The sequence below is a fragment of the Erinaceus europaeus genome, chromosome 13 (assembly GCF_950295315.1).
Source record: "Erinaceus europaeus chromosome 13, mEriEur2.1, whole genome shotgun sequence".
NCBI classification, from domain to species: domain Eukaryota; kingdom Metazoa; phylum Chordata; class Mammalia; order Eulipotyphla; family Erinaceidae; genus Erinaceus; species Erinaceus europaeus.
Genome location: NC_080174.1, coordinates 32,204,340 through 32,225,037, shown reverse-complemented (window position 1 = coordinate 32,225,037; position 20,698 = coordinate 32,204,340). Strand labels below are relative to the sequence as shown.

Below are 20,698 nucleotides of genomic sequence, written 5' to 3'. Positions count from 1 at the left end.
AGATTAACAAGAGGAATTAATGTAGGTGTAAAACAAAACAACAACAACAAAAAAAAAAAATAGAAAAGAATGGGTGGGGTAGATAGCATAATGTTTATACAAAAAGTCTGAGGCAACAAAGTTCAATGTTTAGGGTCTAGCACAACCCTAAACCAGAGCTGAGCAGTGCTCTGGTTGGTGTCAGGTGTCCCATCTCTCTCTTTATCATTCTCTCACTAAAATAAAGCAAATAAAATAAAATAATAGGGGAGAAAATAATAGGCAATCATATCTAACTCTAAAGTCAGTGAAGGGAAAAAAAAGTAAAGTCAAAATTAGAAAGGGCCTGGCATGGGTTGAGCGGTGGTGCAGTCAGTTAAGTGCACGTGGCTCAAAGTGCAAGGACCGGCATAAGGATCCTGGTTTGAGCCACCAGCTCCCCACCTGCAGGGGTTTGCTTCACAGGCAAAGAAGTAGGTCTGCAGGTGTCTGTCTCTCCCCCTCCTCTCTGTCCTATCCAAAAACGATAGCAACAACAACAACAATAAACAACAAGGGCAACAAAAGCGGAAAAAGAAAAAAAAGAAAGGGCCTGGTATATTTGGGGAAAATTGTTGTTAAATAAAGGTTAAGAAGACAGTACAGGGACTAGGGCCTTAGCACAGCAGGTTAAGCACAGGTGGCAGGCACAAAGCACAAGGACCGGCGTAAGGATCCGGCTCGAGCCACTGGCTCCCCACCTGTAGGGGAGTCGCTTCACAAGCGGTGAAGCAGGTCTGCAGATGTCTACCTTATTCTTCCCCCACCCCATCTTCCACTCCTTTCTCCATTTCTCTCTGTCCTATCCAAAAATAACATCAGTAATAACTGCAACAATAAAACAACAAGGGGAGCAAAAGGGAATAAACAAATATTTTTTAAAAATTTAAAAAAGAAAAAGAAATTAGGGAGTCGGGTGGTAGTGCAGCGGGTTAAGCACACATGGCACAAAGCGCATGGGCCGGTGTAAGGATCCTGGTTCGAGGCCCCGGTTCCCCACCTTCAGGGGAGTCGCTTCCCCTCTTCTCTCTATTTCTCTCTATACTATCCAACAACAACAACTACAACAACAATAAAAAAACAACAAGGGCAACAAAAGGTAAAATAAATATAAAAAAATTTTAAAAAAAGAAAAGAAATAAAAAACAGCAAAATCACACAGAACAGTACAGCAAAATCACACAGAACTTGTGTGCAAGAAATACCAACTTTGATGTCTGGTACCATCAATAACCAGAAATGAGTGGCACTCTAGTTAAAAAGAAACAGGGGGGCCAAGTGGTGATGCACCTGGTTGAGCACACACATTATACTGTGCAAGGAACCAGGTTCAAACCCCCAGTCCCAACTGCAGGGGGGAAACTTTGCAAGTGGTGACACAGTACTGTAGGCGTCTCTCTTTCTCTTTCTATCACCCCCTTCCCTCTTGATTTCTGGCTGTCTCTATCCAATAAATAAAGATAATTAAAAAATATATAACAACAAGGGCAACAAAAGGGAAAATAAGTACAATTAAAAATAAATAATTAATGTTAAAAAAAAAACAGACAGGGTGGTGGCAGTAGCGCATGGGATTAAGTGCACAGAGTATGAAGCACAAGGACCAGTGTAAGAATCCCAGTTCAACAACCCCTACCCCCACCCCACTCTGCTCCCCACTTGCTGGGGGAGGGGGGTGTTGCTTAGCAAGTGGTGAAGCAGGTCTGCAGGTATCTTTCTCCTTCTGTCTTCCCCATCTCTCTCCATTTTGCTCTGTCCTATCCAACAACAGCAATGGCAACAATAAAAATAACAACAAGGGCAACAAAAAAATGGGGAGAATGGCCTCCAGGAGCAGTGAATTCATAGTGCAGGCACTAAGCCCCAGCAATAACCCTAGAGGCAAAAATAAAGAAAAAAGAAACCTTCAGAGACAATAAAAACCACTAGCAACACACTTCCAACTTTAAGCTGGGCAAAGATTTAATATCTACAATAGTAAAATGATAAATTAAAAATGTTGCTAAATGACTGAAAAGTTTAGAGAAAAATATTAACATCATCAACATACACATATGAAGATGTCCAATCACAAAAAGCAACCACAGGAGTACAAATGAAAATGAGATTTTCAAAATTATATGGCTTAAATATGGGCCCCAAATCACATCAAATTGATGGGGGTTACAGTCAACAATATTTATACACCTTTCCCCTATTTGGGAGCTACTCTCTTCCCTGATCCAGCTTTCTGGTTCTTTTTCCAGCCATGATATCATCTCCCCAGACAATAACTTGGATCCACCTGCATATCAGATTTCAGGCTCAGGGGGGAAAAAAGAAAAAAAAAAAAAAAACACAAAAAAAACAGTATAGCCACAGGCCCTTTGGAATATAACTAAAATATGCCTACTAGCTACCTACAAAATGGAGACCCCCCCCCCCCCAACTCTTCATCTGCACTATTCTAGCCTTTAGGTTCATGATTAGTCAACAACTTGTTTGGCTTTGTATGTTAACTCTCTTTTCAGCCACCAGGTTCAAGATGCTAGCAGGATGCCAACCAGACTTCCCTGGACAGACAACCCCACCAATGTGTCTTGGAGCTCCGATTCCCCAGAACCCCACCCCACTAGGGAAAGAGAGAGACAGGCTGGGAGTATGGATCGACCAGTTAATGCCCATGTTCAGTGGGGAAGCAATTACAGAAGCCAGACCTTCCACCTTCTGCATCCTACAATGATCCTGGGTCCATATTCCCAGAGGGTTAAAGAATAGGAAAGCTATCAGGGGAGGGGATGGGATATGGAGTTCTGGTAGTGGGAACTGTGTGGAGTTGTACGTACCCCTCTTATCCTATGGATTTGTTAGTGTTTTCTTTTTATAAACAAATTAAAATAAAAACAAACACACAAAATTATATGGCTTGCATAAAAATGCTAACACCTAGTATAATTACAGTATGAAGAAAACAGACCCACATCTATATAAGCTGCTGTAAGTAAAACTGCTGTAGGCCAAAATTCACATATTCATGTAGGACTTTGTGACCTTTTCTATCACCAACAATTAGAATGTTTACACAAGGGAATTGGGAAACTAGCACAGCACTTTATCCAACAGACTTTCATGTCTGAGATTTGGAAATCTCAGCTTCGATCCCTAGAATGACATATAACATATCCACAGAAATACTCAAATGGATAAATAACCAGGATAGTTGATATAAATATACTTGCTATAGAGGAGAGGGGAGGAAGGTAAGTAACCAACATTTTTCAATAAATTATATAATAAAACACCTAAAAAAGAATTATCGAGGTATGATAGAAAGCTAATGCACTGGGAAGAGTGAAAAACCTGCAAGCATAAAATCCAGGGTTGTACCCTTGGCACTGCACATGCCAGAGTGATGCTCTGGTTCTTCTCTCACTAATCAACTTTAGGGGGGCGGGAATGGAAAATAAAACACTAGGGGGAAAGATAGGAATAAGGAGTATGGGGAGTCGGGCAGTAGCACAGCGGTTAAGCACAAGTGGCGCAAAGCACAATGACCGGCGAGAGGATCCTGGTTCAAGCCCCCGGCTCCCCACCTGCAGGGGAGTCGTTTCACAAGCGGTGAAGCAGATCTGCAGGCGTCTGTCTTTCTCTTCCCTCTCTATCTCCCCCACCTCTCTCCATTTCTCTCTGTCTTATCCTACAACGAAAACATCAATAACAACAACAATAATAACTACAACAATAAAACAACAAGGGCAAAAACAAAGGGAAAATGAATAAATAAATATAAAAAAAACTTAAAAAAAAAAAAAAGGAATAAGGAGTATGGACTGACCTGCCAACACCCATTTTATAAAGCAATTATAAAAGCCAAACCTTCCACTTTCTGCACCCCATGAAGAATTTAGGTCCATACTCCCAAAGGGGTAAATATTACAGGAAGATGACCAGAGGGTCTGAACTCCAACTCCATGGGGGGCAGAAGGGAGGGGGGAGGACACACTCAGTAGTAGTAGGAGTGACTTAGAAAGGAAGAGAAGGAGGACCAGAGGGAAAAAAATGGGTAAATATATGAAAATATAGATAGATACATCATATCTGTGATCTTGGAAAAACTAATGACAGTTTCTAGTGGAGAGAATGGGGGATACAGAATCCTGATGGTGAGAAAAGTTATAGAATCATAGCCCTGTTATAATTTTTAAGTCACTAATAAAATTTTTTTGAATTTACTTAATAAAGAATGGAAATGACAAATTCAGATTTCTCTGACAAAATAAGTGCACAAAGAAAGTGATACTTGGGATTATGGAACCTCAGGCATCAAAGTCTTTCACATAACCATAGTGCTCTCTGTGGCCCATTATACACAGTTTTTAAAATAAAGAAATATTTTAGTATTATTTTAATCTATCTTTAATAGACTAAAAGAGAAGTACAGAGAAAACAGACCACAGTACTGCTCTGCTCTAGTTAACTGCTCTAGAGACTGAACCTAAGACCTCAGTCTCAGACATGAAAATCTATTGCAGTGCGGTTTCCCCAGGCCACACAAATTTCTACACTACTTAATATTTCATAAGTAGAAAAAATCTAACTAGAAAAGTAAATTTAAAACTCTTTTAATGAGGGAGTTGGGCAGTAGCGCAGCAGGTTAAGCGCACGTGGCACAAAGCGCAAGGACCGGCTTAATGATCCTGGTTCGAGCCCCTGGCTCCCCACCTGCAGGGGAGTCACTTCACAGGCGGTAAAGCAGGTCTGCAACTGTCTCTCTTTCTCTCCCCCTCTGTCTTCCCCTCCTCTCTCCATCCAACTATGAAGACATCAACAATAACTACAACAATAAAACAACAAGGGCAACAAAAGGAAGTAAATATTTTTAAAAATTGAAAAAAAAAAACTCTTTTAATGAAACTCTGAAGAATGTCCTGGTCCCTTGAGATGCCTCAATGAATGAATAGATAGGCTTTGCTTGTGAGGGCTCTGGACTGGATAGCATTTGGGGGGTGGGATGGGGCTATGGATAATAGAACTGCACACACTCCTCTTGCTTCTCTTTTTCTCCCCAAGATATAGTAAAACAAATGGGCTAAGAAGGAAGCACAGTGTGAGTTCTTAGGCCTCATATTATTGAACATACATCTTTATGAAGCTACACTTATTAAGATCCTTTAGGGGAAAGAGGATGTGCAATTACTTAGTCATCTTCATATTCTAGGAATAAATGGTTATTACTAGATTCACTGATAACTTTTTCCTGTTATTATCACTTCATGATTCTGCACCAACAAACCTTCAAAGTGGAATCGAAGAGTGACTTGTGCATCTCCCTCTGCTGTGCACCTGGCACAGAACTCCATGTTAGCCAGTAATCTGGATTTGTTGTCACAGTACTATTCCAGAAAGACATAAACGTGGAAATAAATAGTTCTGACCACAAAGAGATCATTTCCTCAGTAGATACCTAGAGATAAAAGAGTGTTTGAGAATGATTTCATTGAAGATCATAAGATATCTGACTTCTAAGACCCTTCTAAAACTAGTGTGGGTTTAGAGACATTAATCCTAAGGTTTCTAACTTTCTGCCACTCTATCTAACTTTATCAAACTTACTTAACCTATTTGTAATCTTTTTGTAATTAATGAGAGGAATAGGAGGAGAAAGGGCATCACTTTTGTACATGTGCTGCTAGGGATGGAACTCAGGACCTCATGCTTCAGAGTCCAACTCTATCCACTGTGCCACCTCCCAGACAACACCTATTTGTAATCTTATAAAATTTAATGTAGGCAATAGGGGAGATGGTCCAATGGGTAAGACATTGGATTCTGAAGCATGGGGTTGAGTCTGAACTTCAGCATTACCTATGCCAGAGTGATTTTTCTCCACCTCTCTCTCCTTAAAGAAAACTTAAAAAAAAAAAAAGAATACGGATATATTTTACATGGTTACAGTGTTGTGCTAACGAAGTTCTGTTAAATGTAATTTACCAGTATTTATATACAGTGACTGTTCTTTGGTGAAACAGCCCACGATATACTCTTAAGCAAACAAATTAAGTATGTGATACATACTTACTGCAAAAGAACATTCATAATTTTTTCCTCTGAAAGTTAATTCAGCTAAGGCTGTGAATTGTAATATGAATTTTCAAATTAAATAAACAAAAATTTGGGGCCTGTCAGTGTCAGCACCCCACACATAATATCTTGTGCAAGGACTTGGGTTTAAGCTTCTGGGCCTCACTTAGAGGCAGAAGCTACATGAGTGGTGAATCTGTGCTACAGGTGTTTCTCGTTTTATCAACGTTTCCCCTCTCAATTTCAATTAAATTTTTTTTGTGTGGGTATCAACAGTCCACTATAGAAAAATCTGATCAATTCATAGTATGAAGGGAGCTTATTGTCACCCTACCCCCCTTTCTGGTGGTAGGTACAGAGCTCAAGCCCTCATTACATAAAAAAACGGGCACTCATTTAAAGTACCATTTCCATTAGTCTATTTCCATTAGTAACACTCTTTTTACCCTCACGTGATGTAGTAAGGACCAAAGTTCTCGTAGTTCCTGAGGAGCAACTGGTGTGTACTTAAGACAAAATGTGATGTGATGACTTATCTCTTCTGTTAACTGAGGTTCTTTATTTTTACTGCATCTGCAAAAAAGAGAGAGAGAGAGACAGACATGGTATACTGAGGCTATCAACAAACTGCTAGAAAACTGTTGTATAAAAGAGGAAACACGAAATTTAGAGTACATTATTAAATGAGCAAGCAATTCAACTGAAAAACCATCAAATACGTTTTAGAAATGGAATCAAAACAGGCTTACAGCAAAACTTCTAGAAGTAACAAATGACTTCTCTAGGTTTCAGCTATTATTCACCCTCAAGAAAGAGTTGTGCTTTATTTCACATGCAGGATATTCAGAGTAAACAAGAAATAAGTCCCCCTGAGTGAGTGAAATAACTGATGGATGACTCACCTTCTTGGGCCTGGGTGGTGGTGCACCAGGTTAAGTGTAGAGTATGGGTTAGGTGTAGAGTACGGGTTAGGTGTAGAGTACGGGTTAAGTGTAGAGTACAGGTTAAGCGTACACAGTACGAAGCACAAAGATGACTCACCTTCGTAGACAAACCTGCATCATAAACTCAGCTGTCATTTTGTACTGCCAAAGCATAGCCAGATATTCCATTGCAGGCCAAATCTGAATAATCCTGCTGAGCTGGATTAAAGAGGTACGGTCTGGCTGGGGCAGGCAGGAAGCTTCATGGGATTTTTTCTCCAGAAAACCATGTGAAATTCCTTTGGCTTTCAATTTTATGCACTGAGCATTCACAAGATTCTTCAATTCATCTGAACAGAAAGACATGTAGTATTAAAGCATGATACTAAATAACATGTGTTATTCAAGTACAGCACAAGATCCTGGACCAATGTATGGCTTTGCCATGTGCATGACACAGGTTTGAATCTGGTCTTCTCAACTACTGTGGTCTCTTTCATTCTCTCTACTTATGTGTCTATTTAGAAATACAATGATGGGGGCCAGTTGACGGCACGCCTGATTGGGTACACACATTAAAATGTGAAAGGAACTGTGAAAGGACCTGGGTTCAAACTACCAGTTTCTACCTTATGGGGGGAAACTTCATGAGTAGAAGCAGTGCTGAAGGTGTTTTTCTCTCTTTCCACCTACACCTCAATTTCTCTATCAAAATGAAGGAAAAAAAAAAAAAAAGAAAGTGATGACTCTAATGCTACTACTAATAATAAAGCATAGTACAAGGTCCAGATTCCCAATGGCGAGTTCTGTGGCACTGAGTTTAAATTGAATTTAGGGTAACCTGAACTTGAATTTCTCATCAGCTAAATGTTATAAAGACCTGCATAATTATAATGATAAAATGAAATAATACATGTTCTTTAACCCCATGGCTAAAACTTATTTATGAATAAGAAACAATGACAGAGAAACAAATTTAATGGAAAAATTTAAAACAGTGCAGGGCAAAAGATGCTCTTAGAGCACTGACCAGCTAGACAACCTCTGGAAAATATTACCTGGGTTGACATCTTCCAGAATATTAGCCTTGAGTACCAATCCCCAAGCCTGTAGGAGACTTTTCTTTAAGGCCCATTCAGAAGCAACTGTCTGAAGACGATTCATGTCTTCCTGGCATCCACTCTCCCCAAAGGCAGGGATTGGCTCCCTGATGGCAAGGCCTTTGGCAAGTGCTTTCAGTTGTGAAAAACAATCCACCACCATCTTGTCCTGAAACAACAAAACCCAACAAAGCCTGATGAAGAGCAGACGTGGTCGTTGTTTCTTTTTGTTTTGTGGGCTATACATGGTTAACAAATGATTTATTTAATGTTTCTAGAAAGCACAGGTGGTTGACTTACTGCTCTCAGGATTTTATAGTAATAGTATTAAGTTAAAATTCTTTTCAGACTCAACAATCTCAAGAATCAAAAGATAACATTTAGCAAGCCTGTAGTAATGAATCAGTATTTAAGTTTAATTAAATTTTGCAGGAAAGCAAAAGGTTCAGTTGAATGTTAGTTGAAACACCTCAGATGAACAACAAAAAGGTTAGTAAGTCTTTGCATTTATTACATGCAAACTTCCAAGTTGTACCTTAAAAGGAAATGGCCGTCCCAAGAACTTCTGTAACTTCTTGATGCCAGAAAAGTCACCAGTTGGACTGCCCAAGCAACTCTGAATATGATCTGAGACAGTCTGAATCTCTTTATAATATCTATAAAGGAGAAAAAGAAGTGAGGAAGTGAGGAAAGGAGATGGGGAAATGCTGGATTAGAAGAGATATTTACATATCAAGGAGATGAACAAAAGTAAAAACAAGTAGTAAGTTTCAATTTTAAATCCTGTACTCATTAACACCATCAATACTGCACATAAGTCTTACTTGTCTTCATGGTTCACCAGGAGCTGGGGTATCTGATGGATCAAATGTTTTAAAACCCAGTGCCAGTGAAGTGCAAGCAGGGCTAGGCCTGGGGCATCCACTTTCACCATGTCAGCCACAATCCAAAACCGGTCACGCCACCGAAGAGAACCAAAGATCTAAAAAGAAAATAAAACTACTTAGAAATATCTCACAGTATAAAAAATATAGAATGCAGCCTTCAATTGATAAAATGTATAGATAAAAAGGCCTAACATTTGGCCTTTTCTCTTATTTTTAGAGAAGAGAGAAGATAAAGATCTTTTCCTCCTAGCATTTGATTATCAGAGTTATTACAATAGTGACAATAAAATTATTGGCAAGTATGATGTCTAATAAAAGAAACTATCAACTTATCTTAGAAGACAAGTGAGTTATTTTGTAATCCATCCAACAGCGTAAGTATTTCTTTGTCAATACTCAGTGATTGAACCACCACCCATGGCTAAAATTAACATAATTAAAGAAGCAAGTCTCAAGGGGACTTCTATCCAAAATATAATTTGCATTTCAGTTATGTTTCCTTTTTTTAATTTTTGTTGGATAGGACAGAGAGAAATCAAGAGGAGTGGAAGACAGAGGGGGAGAGAAAGAGACACCTGCAGCCCTGCTTCACCACTATTTCAGTTATGTTTCAAAGGAATACTATATACATGCTAGTACAGCATAATTGTATGCTTTAATATATACAGTTTATTATGTCAAATATACCTCTATTATGCTTTAAAATATGTGCATACATTTAAAACTTTGTAATAATTAATTTTCTCAAAGAATATTAGACGTTAAAACAACATTAAAGTAAGTCCCTAAGAATTTCTGTGCCAAGACAAAGATTATTTAAAATGAAACCAGTAGTACACTTCTCACCTGTTGTATGCTTTACATTGGGTTGTTCTAGCTCTCCCCCTGCCAAGAAAATTGGATCAATCCTGCTAGTTTCGTGGGCCCGCTTGGCCCCGCCCATAGGAACCCCGAGAGGGTTCCAGAGTTCCAGAGTTAGAGAGTGCTTGGTGCCGCCGCAGGGGAAAGAGGCAACAGAGTTTTGTTTGGTGATTAGTTTGGGTTAGTTTATGAATCGTTGTTCCTGAATAAAGAAATACAGCTTCGCGGCCCAGCCGTGTGTCCTTGAGTCTCTGTTACCCGCCCGTGAAGCTAGCCCGGCCAGCTAGAGCATCCGAATTTTAACAACAAATGGCACCCACGTGGACCTGACCTGCGCATCTCTCAGATAAGTAAAGACAATTTGGCTACCTATGCACTATGGCCTTCTCTTCTGCTTGTGAAGAGATCTCCAAAGGCCTCTGCTCTTTCTTCACGAGACTGTTTTGCTATTTCTGGAACATTTATCTCTTAACCACTCTGTGGTTTCCACTCGCTCGGGCGAACTCAGAACGGCCAGCGACAATAGCCAGCGGGCGGTAGGTGAGGCGCGGAGCTGCTGTTTCCACCTGGCTAAACAGCCAGCCAGCCGGCTGCGCCCAGACAACCCCGCGCACCACGCCCGCAGCCCACAGGAGGCCGACGCCACCACACAGGAGCCCGATGCCAGCACGCAGGTGCCCGACGCCACCACACAGGAGCCCAATGGCAACACGCAAGAGCCCGATGCCACCACACAGGAGCCCAATGCCAACACGCAGGAGCCTGATGCCAACACGCAGGAGCCCAATGCCAGCACGCAGGCCAGCCCACAGGAGCCAACTCTCCACCACGTGGCGCAGGGCAGTGGACGCGTGATCCCTCCACGCTCCTCGGCCACTGCGAACAGGGCAGCAGACATGGCAGGGCCATGGGGCAGGGCCGCGGCAGCCTATCATGGCCGCCACCCCTGGGCACCTCGGCCCGCGTGTTCTACAAGGCTGGCCCGCCCGCCCTCGTGCTATGAATTCTGGAACGATCCCAGACCTCCCGGACCCCCGGGCTCCCTGCCAAAACTGGGCACACGAGATCTCCAGAGGCCGGTCCGGTCTGAAGGCAGACAAGCTGGAGTACGCAGAGATTTGTGCAGAGATCGCAACCTGCAATTCCTAGAAGTGAAGCTGCCCAAGAGACCACCACTGGAGAACGCACCCCCCCAACAACTAAGACAGTACATATCTAAATTTGTGTTTAAAATGACATGTCTTCGTAACAAAGGTTTCTCTCCTTGTGTATTAATGACCATGTTTATGTGTATGTTTAAAGTTTGGTAAACAGTAACTTTAAGGCTAAATTTTACCAAACTCCATCTTGAATGGGAATTGTTGATATGTAAAAGTCTCAAATTCCTTCTCTATTAGAAAAGTTAGATTGCGTTATGATTATGCTAATGACAAGTTTTGTTTCATAGTAAGTAAATTGCAGCCAGCTGCCTTTGGGACTCTAGGCTGTTCCCCACCCCCATGTAAATGCCTGTTGAGACAAGTACGCCCCCCAGAGGCAAGAAATGTTTTTTTTAAGCTGATAAAGTTTTACCCACAGAGGCAAAACATGGCCCCCTCAGGCCTTCCCTTGGCAGTACACTGGTTCTTGTTACTTGCTTACATGTTTCTCCATGTTTGTGCCAGTTTCTTTTTTTAAAAATGCCTGTATGATATATGTTTCTGTTCACCCCACACCCTTGATACTGTAGTCATTTAGTTAAAAAGGGGGAATTGTTGTATGCTTTACACATTGGGTTGTTCTAGCTCTCCCCCACCAAGAAAATTGGATCAGTCCTGCTAGTTTCGCGGGCCCACTTGGCCCTGCCCCTAGGAACCCTGAGAGGGTTCCAGAGTTCGTTAGAGAGTGCTTGGTGCCGCCGCAGGGGAAAGAGGCAACAGAGTTTTGTTTGGTGATTAGTTTGGGTTAGTTTATGAATCGTTGTTCCTGAATAAAGAAATACAGCTTCCTGGCCCAGCCGTGTGTCCTTGAGTCTTTGTTACCCGCCCGTGAAGCTAGCCCGGCCAGCTAGAGCATCCGAATTTTAACAACACTCACCTTATTGACAGTGTTATCAGATACCATGCTCTGGGATGACTGTAACCAGAGCAGGATTAGTGCATCACAAAGTTCAAAAAAAGCAGCAAGATTGACCACAATTTCGTGGGGCAGGCTATGGTAGCTCTCCGGATCTGAGAACAAATATAAATAATCACATGACATCAGATTTAATGGGCAGTTTTAAAAATCAACTGTAATCTGAAATTCACTATTATCTATAGCCCAAAAGGAAATTTCAAAGGTCAAAATCAGAAGCAAACTCTTTGGCTACAGCCACTAACTTAGCAAATCAGGCACAAGTAGCTGCAGCTGTTCTTGATGTCATAATAAAAAAGGTTATTTGTTTAGATACAAAATGGAAGCTAAAAGTGTATAAGTTCAGATGGTTAAGTAACCCAAATATAAGATACATATAAATTATTGACCAGTAACAATAGTTGCTTCAAGGGCACTTTTAATCTTTATACTTCTACACAGTTTTTGAATTTCCTCCCAACAATCACAACCATCTTTCCAATAAAAATATTAAGTAGGGAGGGAGAAAAAAACCTGTTACTAAATGTCTATGTGCACGCTTTTAGAATGAATAGACAGGAATTTTGAATTCTGGCTGTGCTAAAGATGTGATTATGAGTATTTGTCTTCTTTTCCTCCTCTTGTCTAGAGAGTTAGCTCATTTGGTTGTTCTGAGAATGACATCAAGAGCATAAATAAAGCATTTATTAAATCTTAAACACACTTTATGAATTAAATATAGAAATATGTTTACAATCCAGTCAGCAACTCAAAAGGGAATCAGTGTAACAGCTAACTAGTTTTATCAACTTTTTTTAAAACATGCAATCAAGATATACTTCAATGAACAAACAGTCCTGTTCTTACCTTTATGGAATTCAAAGGACATTCTTAAAACACTATTTCTTGACTTTTTGGCAACAACAGACACCATATTTGCTTCAGTAAAAATACGCTTTTCCCGATCAAGATATATAATTGACCTAAATGAAATTCAATAACAAACTGTTATTGGTTCACAGTAATTTTCAATTATATCCTCTACCTTCTGAACTTAAGAATCTTTGGAATATCAACATCTTTCAATCTGCCATTCCTTTTCTAGCTCTACAAATTCTGAACATAGACATGTAGGTGAAAATGAAGAGAACTAGGCTAATCTGGGAAAAGCTTTGTCTATGTAGATTACCAGGCCAAATTCTGCTGTTCTATCATAGCAAATAATTACCCAAAGTTGGTCATCATAAAATACTCTATGATGGGGAGTCGGGCAGTAGCGCAATGGGTTAAGTGCAGGTGGCACAAAGCACAAGGACTGGCTTAAGGATCCCGGTTTGAGCCCCCAGCTCCCCACCTACAATGGAGTGACTTCACAGGTGTTGAAGCAGCTCTGCAGGTGTCTATCTTTCTTCCCGCCCCCCCCCCATCTCTTTCCATTTCTCTCTGTCCTTTCCAACAATGACAATAATAACTACAACAATAAAAAACCAACAAGGGCAGCAACAAAAAAAGGGAATAAATTTTTTAAAAAGTCTATGATGTTAGAAGTTATCTGGGGGGCGGGGGGCGCGCTGTGGGTTTGTGGGGAGTGAGAACAGCAAGAGTTTTCTGGTGTCCTAGAACATACTCATGTGTAAATTCAATTTATAAAATTTAATTTAGAACATATGCTCATTATTAAGAGCATTATTCTATTTGGTATGCTAGTTATACATCAATCACAAAATTCTTTTTTAAAATGTATGACATTGATAATTAGTTTATAAACCGCTACTGGTGATTAAGCTAAAAGGTGAGAAAGACCAGATTAATAAAGATATACACTTTTAGGAGCCAAGCAGTGGCATGCCTGCTTGAGTGTAAACATTACAAGGCTCAAGGATCCAGGTTAAATCTGCCAGTCCCATCCTGCAGGGGGACAGTTTCACAAGTTCTGAAACAGTGCTGCAGGTGTCTCTCTCTCCCATTCCTTCTCAACTTCTCTGTCTCTAATAAAAAAGTAAAATTAAATTATATATAGATACATATATATATATATATATATATATATATATGAATGTGTAATTAATTGTAACAACCTATTGAGAGAAGGAGAAAGCATGATTATATATAGAGACTGTTATGCTTAAGCTTGCAAAGCTCTAGATTTAGTCCTCAGCATGACAATCAACCAGAGTTGAACAATGTTCTGTAAAATGAAACAAAATAAAACAAATAAAAATGCTACTTGTATCCCCCACATATGAAGATGGGAAATGATGTGGAAGACGAATGGCTAAGAAATGGGACTGGAGCCATTTGGTTCAGTGCACATGTCACAATGCACAAAGACTCAGGTTTGAGCCCCCAGTCCTTACCTGCAGGGGAAAAGCTTTGTTGAGTGGTAAAGCAGTGAAGTAGGTATCTTTCTCTCTTCTTCTCTATCTCCCCCTTCCATCTCTACCCAATAAAGACAATTTAAAAAAATAAAAAATAGGGTCCTGGTAGTGGTGTACCTGGTTGAGCACATGTATTACAATGTGCAAGGATCCAGGTTCAAGCCCCCAGTCCCCACCTGCAGGGGGAAAGCTTATGAGTCGTGAAGCAGGACTGAAGGTGTCTCTCTGTCTCTCTCCCTCTCTGTCAACTCCCTCCCTCTTGATTTCTGGCTGTCTCTATCCAATAAATAAAAATAATAATAAATAAATAAAATAAAAAATAAAGGAGGGGGCCTGGCAGTGGTACACTGATTAAAAACACACAAGGACTTGCACAAGGATCCCGGTTCGAGTCCCAGGCTCCCTAACTGTAGGTGTATTGCTTCACAAGCAGTGAAGCAGGTCTGCAGGTGTCTATCCTTTTCTTTCTTTCCCCTTTCAATTTTTCTTGGTCCTATCCAATAAAATGGAAAAAATGGCCACCAGAAGCAGTGGATTCAAAGTGCTGGCACTGAGCACCAGCAATAACCCTGTCAGGAAGGAAGGAAGGAAGAAAGGAAGGAGGGGGAAAGGGGACTTGTGAGAGAAAGAGTCAGTAAAAATGAAGAAGCTTCTTTTTCTAGCGTTTGCCCTTCTTCCGTAGCCAGTCAATAGCGTCAGGTTGAGCCTGATGTCTGCTTGTTGCTGGCTTTGAAAGTGACTGGGATCCATGTGGATTCAGTCAGCTAGGAAGGATCGTCAGTTTCCCCAATAAATGGGTACTCACGGGATGCACCACGAGAATGTCGATCCAATGAATTAAAAAAAAAAAAGGCAGAAAACATGGCTACCCAATGGTACAGGTTTAACCACTATCAATATAAGCTACTGCTAGGAGTCTGGTGGTAGTGCAGCGGGTTAAGCGCACATGGCACAAAGAGCAAGGACCAGTGTAGGGATCCCAGTTTGAGCCCCTGGCTCCCCACCTGCAGGGGAGTCACTAGGGAGATCTGGTGGTGGAAATTGTGTGGAGTTGTACCCCTCCTATCCTACGGTTTTGTTAATGTCTCCTTTTTTAAAAATAAATAAGTAAATAAATAAACAGAAAGTAACCATATATATAACACCTACTACTTGCTAAATTTACAAAAAGTAGTCACATATAACCCATTCTAACAGTCTTAGATTAGGCATAATCAGTGAAGCCACAGTTTACACTGATGGAAACGGTGCCCAGAGATCAGCAGAGTTCACCTACTTGTTTGCAACAGACTCTAAAAGGGCAAAGAATTGTTCTGACTGGTCTGTTTGTGGGTCAAAGTCCATTGAATTTCTAATTATGTCCAAAGTCTGCATATTCCACCGGGGGTCAAGAGCTATCACAAATTCATCTGTTTAAAAAAAATAACAGAATTTTAACAGTTAAGGTTTCTCTTTTGGCAAACATGAGTTATTTCCAATGATTTACAGTGATCACATTTGGTCCTGATAGGACAAAGATGGAAAATAAAAATGTTAGTTTCAATATAATTTTTAAAAAAGGATTTCCAACACTATTTCCTTTTCAAATATAAAATACCTAGCTCCTAAAAAGTGTTTTTATTATTGTAAGATATAATGGTAATCCTTGGTAAAATTTAAGCATTTAAAAAAAAATGTTTCATTTATTTAGAGACTGACACCAGAGCATTGCTCAGCTGAAGCACTATAAGCCAGAGATGAGCAGTACAAAGTTCCAGGAAAACACACACACATACACTTACTCTCTGTGTCTCTCAAATGGGGAGACAGTTGAGCATTAGAGCACAGGCCATACAACTCTGATGCCCTGCATGGCACATGGCGCAGCTGAGAAATGCTCTGATGGCTGTCTGTCAAACAGTAATAAATTGGTGTTTTAAGAAACATGTTCTATGTCGCACTGACAGGTCTTTTACTCATAAACTCCATGGACAGTTTCATAAGCAGTTCAGAGAACTAGAAATAAGTCAGTTACAGTACCTGTTATATTTGGGTGTACTATCTTAATGACATTACTGACCGCAGTTGAGAGAGAATTTGAGTAAAAATTCCTAAGAGCAGTAGCACTAGCTTCCAAATGAATCTGTATGGACTCTGTGGAAGAAGGAGAAAGAAACATCAGTATATAAAGTGTAATGATGAACTGACAAAAATGTTGTACAGCTCTTCTGTCATTGTGGCTAACAGCCAACTACACGTTGGTGAGCACTTAAAATGTGACCAGTACAACTAAAGGGTTGTCTTTTTATTTTTATTCATTTATAGCTACACTTAAGTAGCTAGAACCCATCACCTAAGACAGTGGAGATAAAAAATGTTTATGAAAGATCTTGCCACACACACTTAAATATGCCATGTCACATTTATCACACATGGAACTATTTCTACAACATGTTGTCATGCATGTCCACTTAGTAATTCAGTCAACAAGTTCTAACAAATTTCAAATCCTATACTTTACAACCCCTGTGATACTGTTCAAGTTGTTTCTTCCTCTCTAAGAATGATAAAAGTACAATGAAAATAAGCAATTTAGAATCCAGAACAAAAACTACAATTTTAAGTGCTGTTAGGGAAAAAGTATCATTCTGTGTTGAATGGACATATAATGTAATGGTGTACAGAGGGGAAAAAAACACAAGATGTTCAAATAAGTGAAATCAACAGTATGTTAACATAATAAATACATTTTCATTTTGGACTAATAGAAAGGACAATATGTCAAGAATTACATGAGGGAAAAAAGTTTCTCTTAGGTCACATCTGAAGGGAAACACTCCTAAAAATTTTGACACCTGTACAAATAGCAATGTTAAATCTAAAACCTGTAGCTAGTATATCTCCCAGATATAACTTTAACGGGGCAATCACAGAATAAGACAGCTGCTAATGAACTAAAACCAAGTAAGCATACATAAGTTCCCTTGTTATACAAAATAAGACTCTACTCACCAAGCCCCTGTGGTATATTCTTGGCTAAATGATAAAGCCATTTAACCCTTAGCATCCAATCTTGATTGGTTGCTCTTTCTATGAGCAATCTAACAGCCACAGCCAGGACATCTGGTTCATCAATCCAGTAAGTATCCACTTCAACTGAACTGAATTTCAGGCTCTCAGAGTTGGAAGATTGCATAATTTTCTCTAAGTCTGTCAGAGTAAGGGGCTGAATCCTGAAATTCAGTGGGAAAGACAACATCAGTACTAGAATGAATCATCATTTTATAGACCAGAGGAAAGGGTGAGGGTAAGGGGAAAGGTCCATATACCAAATGAATGACGGGGAGCATGATTACAATAAGTAACGTCAGTATCATAACTGGGTCACATAACATTCTGGTCACATCAGTTGGGTCGTATTACTAAAACAATCCTAGTCACATTTAGAAGAGACACACAAACTCAAGGTTCTGCTGACCTTGCCCAGCTGCTTGTTTTCATGCTCATCCTGTTGAGGCAATATGCTAAGATCTGGCCATCACTACGCACTACTGAGAGGTGAGAATCTTCCGTGGCAAAGACAGCAGAAGGCAGAGAATCTGGCCACAGCCCCATGGCAAGAATCGAACTGCCCCAGGTTTCAAGTGCTTGTAGAGAAGAAGTATGTTTCTCTAGTATAACCTGCACAAGCTGGAAGAAGATAAAAGCAAATAGTATACAGATACCAACCCTTAGGTGTTATTACCAAAACCCTAGCCAAGTAGTAGTTTTCTAGGCTTTTTATGACTATCTCATAAAAACTCTTGTCCATTCTCATGTACAATAAGTTAATTCTACTTTTTAAAGGACTATTTTATTTATTTACTTATTGGATATAATAAGAGAATTGAGAGGGGAGAGATAGAGAGGAGAGAGAAAGAACGAAACCTACAGCACTGTTTCAGCACTTATGAAATGTTCCCTGCTGTAGTTGGGGACTGAGGGCTTGAACCTGGGTCCTTGCACACAGTAAAGTGTGTGCTCAACTAGTTAGCCACCCAATAGCCATCTACTTTTTACGATGTTAAATAAGTTTTTTTTAATTAAGGAAATAATTTATTCATTAAAAATATTTTTATTTATTATTGGATAGAGACGGAGAAAAATTAGAGGAGGAAAGGGAGACAGAAGGAAAGAGATAGCTACAGCCCTGCTTCACCACTCATGAAGCTTTCTCCCTGTAGGAGGAGGACCAGGGTCTTGAACCCAAGTCCTTGTATACTGTAACATATGTACTTAACTAGGTACACTGCCTGGCCCCTAAGTTTCAAGAAAGTACTATTTATATTCCAGGAAGTTTCCTGGATACCAGATCTTCTGGGTAAAAGCATCAAGTGCAAAGACTGACTACTAGAAATCATTAAAGTTGTCAGCAACAAAGAGTTCCTTTTACTCAATTAACAGTGTCAAAACTTAGGAAAACACATCACAGTACCTTCCGTTTTGCTGGTGAATGTTGAGACCGAATATATGCTTCCCAGCAGGCTTCAAAAAAGGCTCTATCTAAACTCAGCCCTCGCTGTAGGTACTGAACAATGAGGATAGCTGTCTGAATTAAAGTTGAAAGAGAAGATGTTGGATAACCTATAATGATAAAACAAAATGCCACCTATGAGTAAAAGATTCTGTAAAACTGCAGGTGAAAAATGGATAATATCCATCACATTCAAATTCCTTCCACGCAAATCCATCTAGATATCTACATGTGAAAGCCATCTAAATGAACTTCACATTCTCATTAGCACACAACAAACTTGTGGGAATTTCCTACTTCTTTTCCACCTATGACACATTTCTTTCCCACCTCTCTAACAGTAGTAATTGTGGGATTAATGCAGTGTGACTAAGTAACAAATATCCTCAATCTACAGCTAACAAACACTGAAGGGGAAAAAAAAAAAAAGAGGTTGACCTCACAGAGGTCATAGGCTTTGAAAGCCAGCAGACCAACCCTCTCAGGGGTGATGGGTAGATAACATAATGGTTATACAAAGATACCTTCAGGCTCCAAAGTCCCACAACCACAATAAGCCAGAGCTGTTTAGTGCTCTGGTTAAAAAGAAAGAAGAGGGAGAGAATATCAAATCTCAGGTGCCACTATTAGACTTTGAAGTTATTCGGTATTTTATTCTCTGTAAATGGAAACATATGGGTTGTATATTAATGTGAGTACAGCAAAAGTAAATCATCTGGAGAGTCTGTAAATTACTGATCTCTGTGCCTTGCTCAGACCTGCTTAGCTCAATCTCTTAAAGGTACATTTTCATTTTTAACAGTTATGTTTTATTTAAATATTTAAAAAACATATTTATCTATTTTTTGTAATTTGATAAAGATAGAAACTGACAAGAAATGGGAGATAGAGAAGGAAAGAGAATGGTCTAGGAGGTGGCACAGTAGGTAAAGCACAGGACTTTCAAGCATGAGGTTTTGAGTTTAATCCCGGGCAGCACATATGCCAGAGTAAAGTCTGGTTCTTTCTCTCTCTGCCTATCTTCTTCATGAGCATGGGGGGGGGGGGGGAAGGGAAGAGGGAAAGAGGCACTTGTAGTGCAGCTTCTTACTCATGAAGCATCCTTCCTACAGGTGGGGTACTGAATCTAGGTTCTTGTGTGTTCAACTAGGTGTGCCACCACCCAGCTCCTGTAATTTCCATTTCTATGCACACTAAGTGAAGAACTACTGAAATTGCAGTCAAATTAGACCCCCCCCCCACACACACAGTATTTTCCATCTATGAAACTTCACTGTTCCTGGAGGATTATTTAATATTTTTTTTCTTCTTTTCCAGATACAGCAAGGGGTAGAGAGAGGACGAGGAGACACCACAGCAATGCTTAAGGACCAATTCCCCTTTGCATAGTGTTCCCACGTGGTGACCAGGGGCTGAAACTTAAGTGTGTGCTCGAGAAGGTCAGTCATTAACCTAGTCACCAAAACATTTTTGTAGGGAAAAAAATTCTCTGGCAAGGTCTAGTAGGAAAGCACTTACCTACAAGAGTATTTTGGGTCTCTTTGTGTAGAGCTAAAAGGGCATCACACACACTGTCCCCTACCAATCCCATACTGTGTAACAGAACTTTCAAATCCAGATCATCTAGGATGTTGCCATCTTCCTCGCCTGAAATGTAGATTTCAAGCCCACGATTTCTCATTGCACGTGATATTTCTCCATGAACAGGATCCATTGAGAGAAAAAGTCTATTGGCATACAAAGGAGAAAAAACAATTTAAATCTCAGTGTAACCAATAGTGCAGATCAGCAACAATGGGGTGGACAAATCGTGTGGCTTGTCTTCAGGAAGCTTATCAAGGATAACAATAACAGTTTAAGAATCTGCTACAATGTCTGTTTTCTA

At 40.0% G+C, this 20,698-nt stretch overlaps 1 protein-coding gene across 1 annotated transcript in view; it reads right to left on the bottom strand.

Annotated features, from left to right (window-relative positions):
* MDN1 (midasin AAA ATPase 1) overlaps positions 1-20,698 on the bottom strand; it is a 151,166-nt gene that overhangs the window by 28,848 nt on the left and 101,620 nt on the right. Inside the window, exons 46-59 of the mRNA XM_060205395.1 lie at positions 20,332-20,540; positions 18,775-18,923; positions 17,779-17,990; positions 17,313-17,533; positions 16,341-16,454; positions 15,598-15,730; positions 12,811-12,926; positions 11,926-12,059; positions 8,926-9,083; positions 8,637-8,757; positions 8,060-8,270; positions 7,120-7,351; positions 6,525-6,651; positions 5,291-5,461 (exon numbers count right to left, since the gene is read on the bottom strand). Coding sequence (XP_060061378.1) covers positions 5,291-5,461; positions 6,525-6,651; positions 7,120-7,351; positions 8,060-8,270; positions 8,637-8,757; positions 8,926-9,083; positions 11,926-12,059; positions 12,811-12,926; positions 15,598-15,730; positions 16,341-16,454; positions 17,313-17,533; positions 17,779-17,990; positions 18,775-18,923; positions 20,332-20,540 — 2,308 coding nt within the window. The remainder of the gene's footprint in view (positions 1-5,290; positions 5,462-6,524; positions 6,652-7,119; positions 7,352-8,059; positions 8,271-8,636; positions 8,758-8,925; positions 9,084-11,925; positions 12,060-12,810; positions 12,927-15,597; positions 15,731-16,340; positions 16,455-17,312; positions 17,534-17,778; positions 17,991-18,774; positions 18,924-20,331; positions 20,541-20,698) is intronic.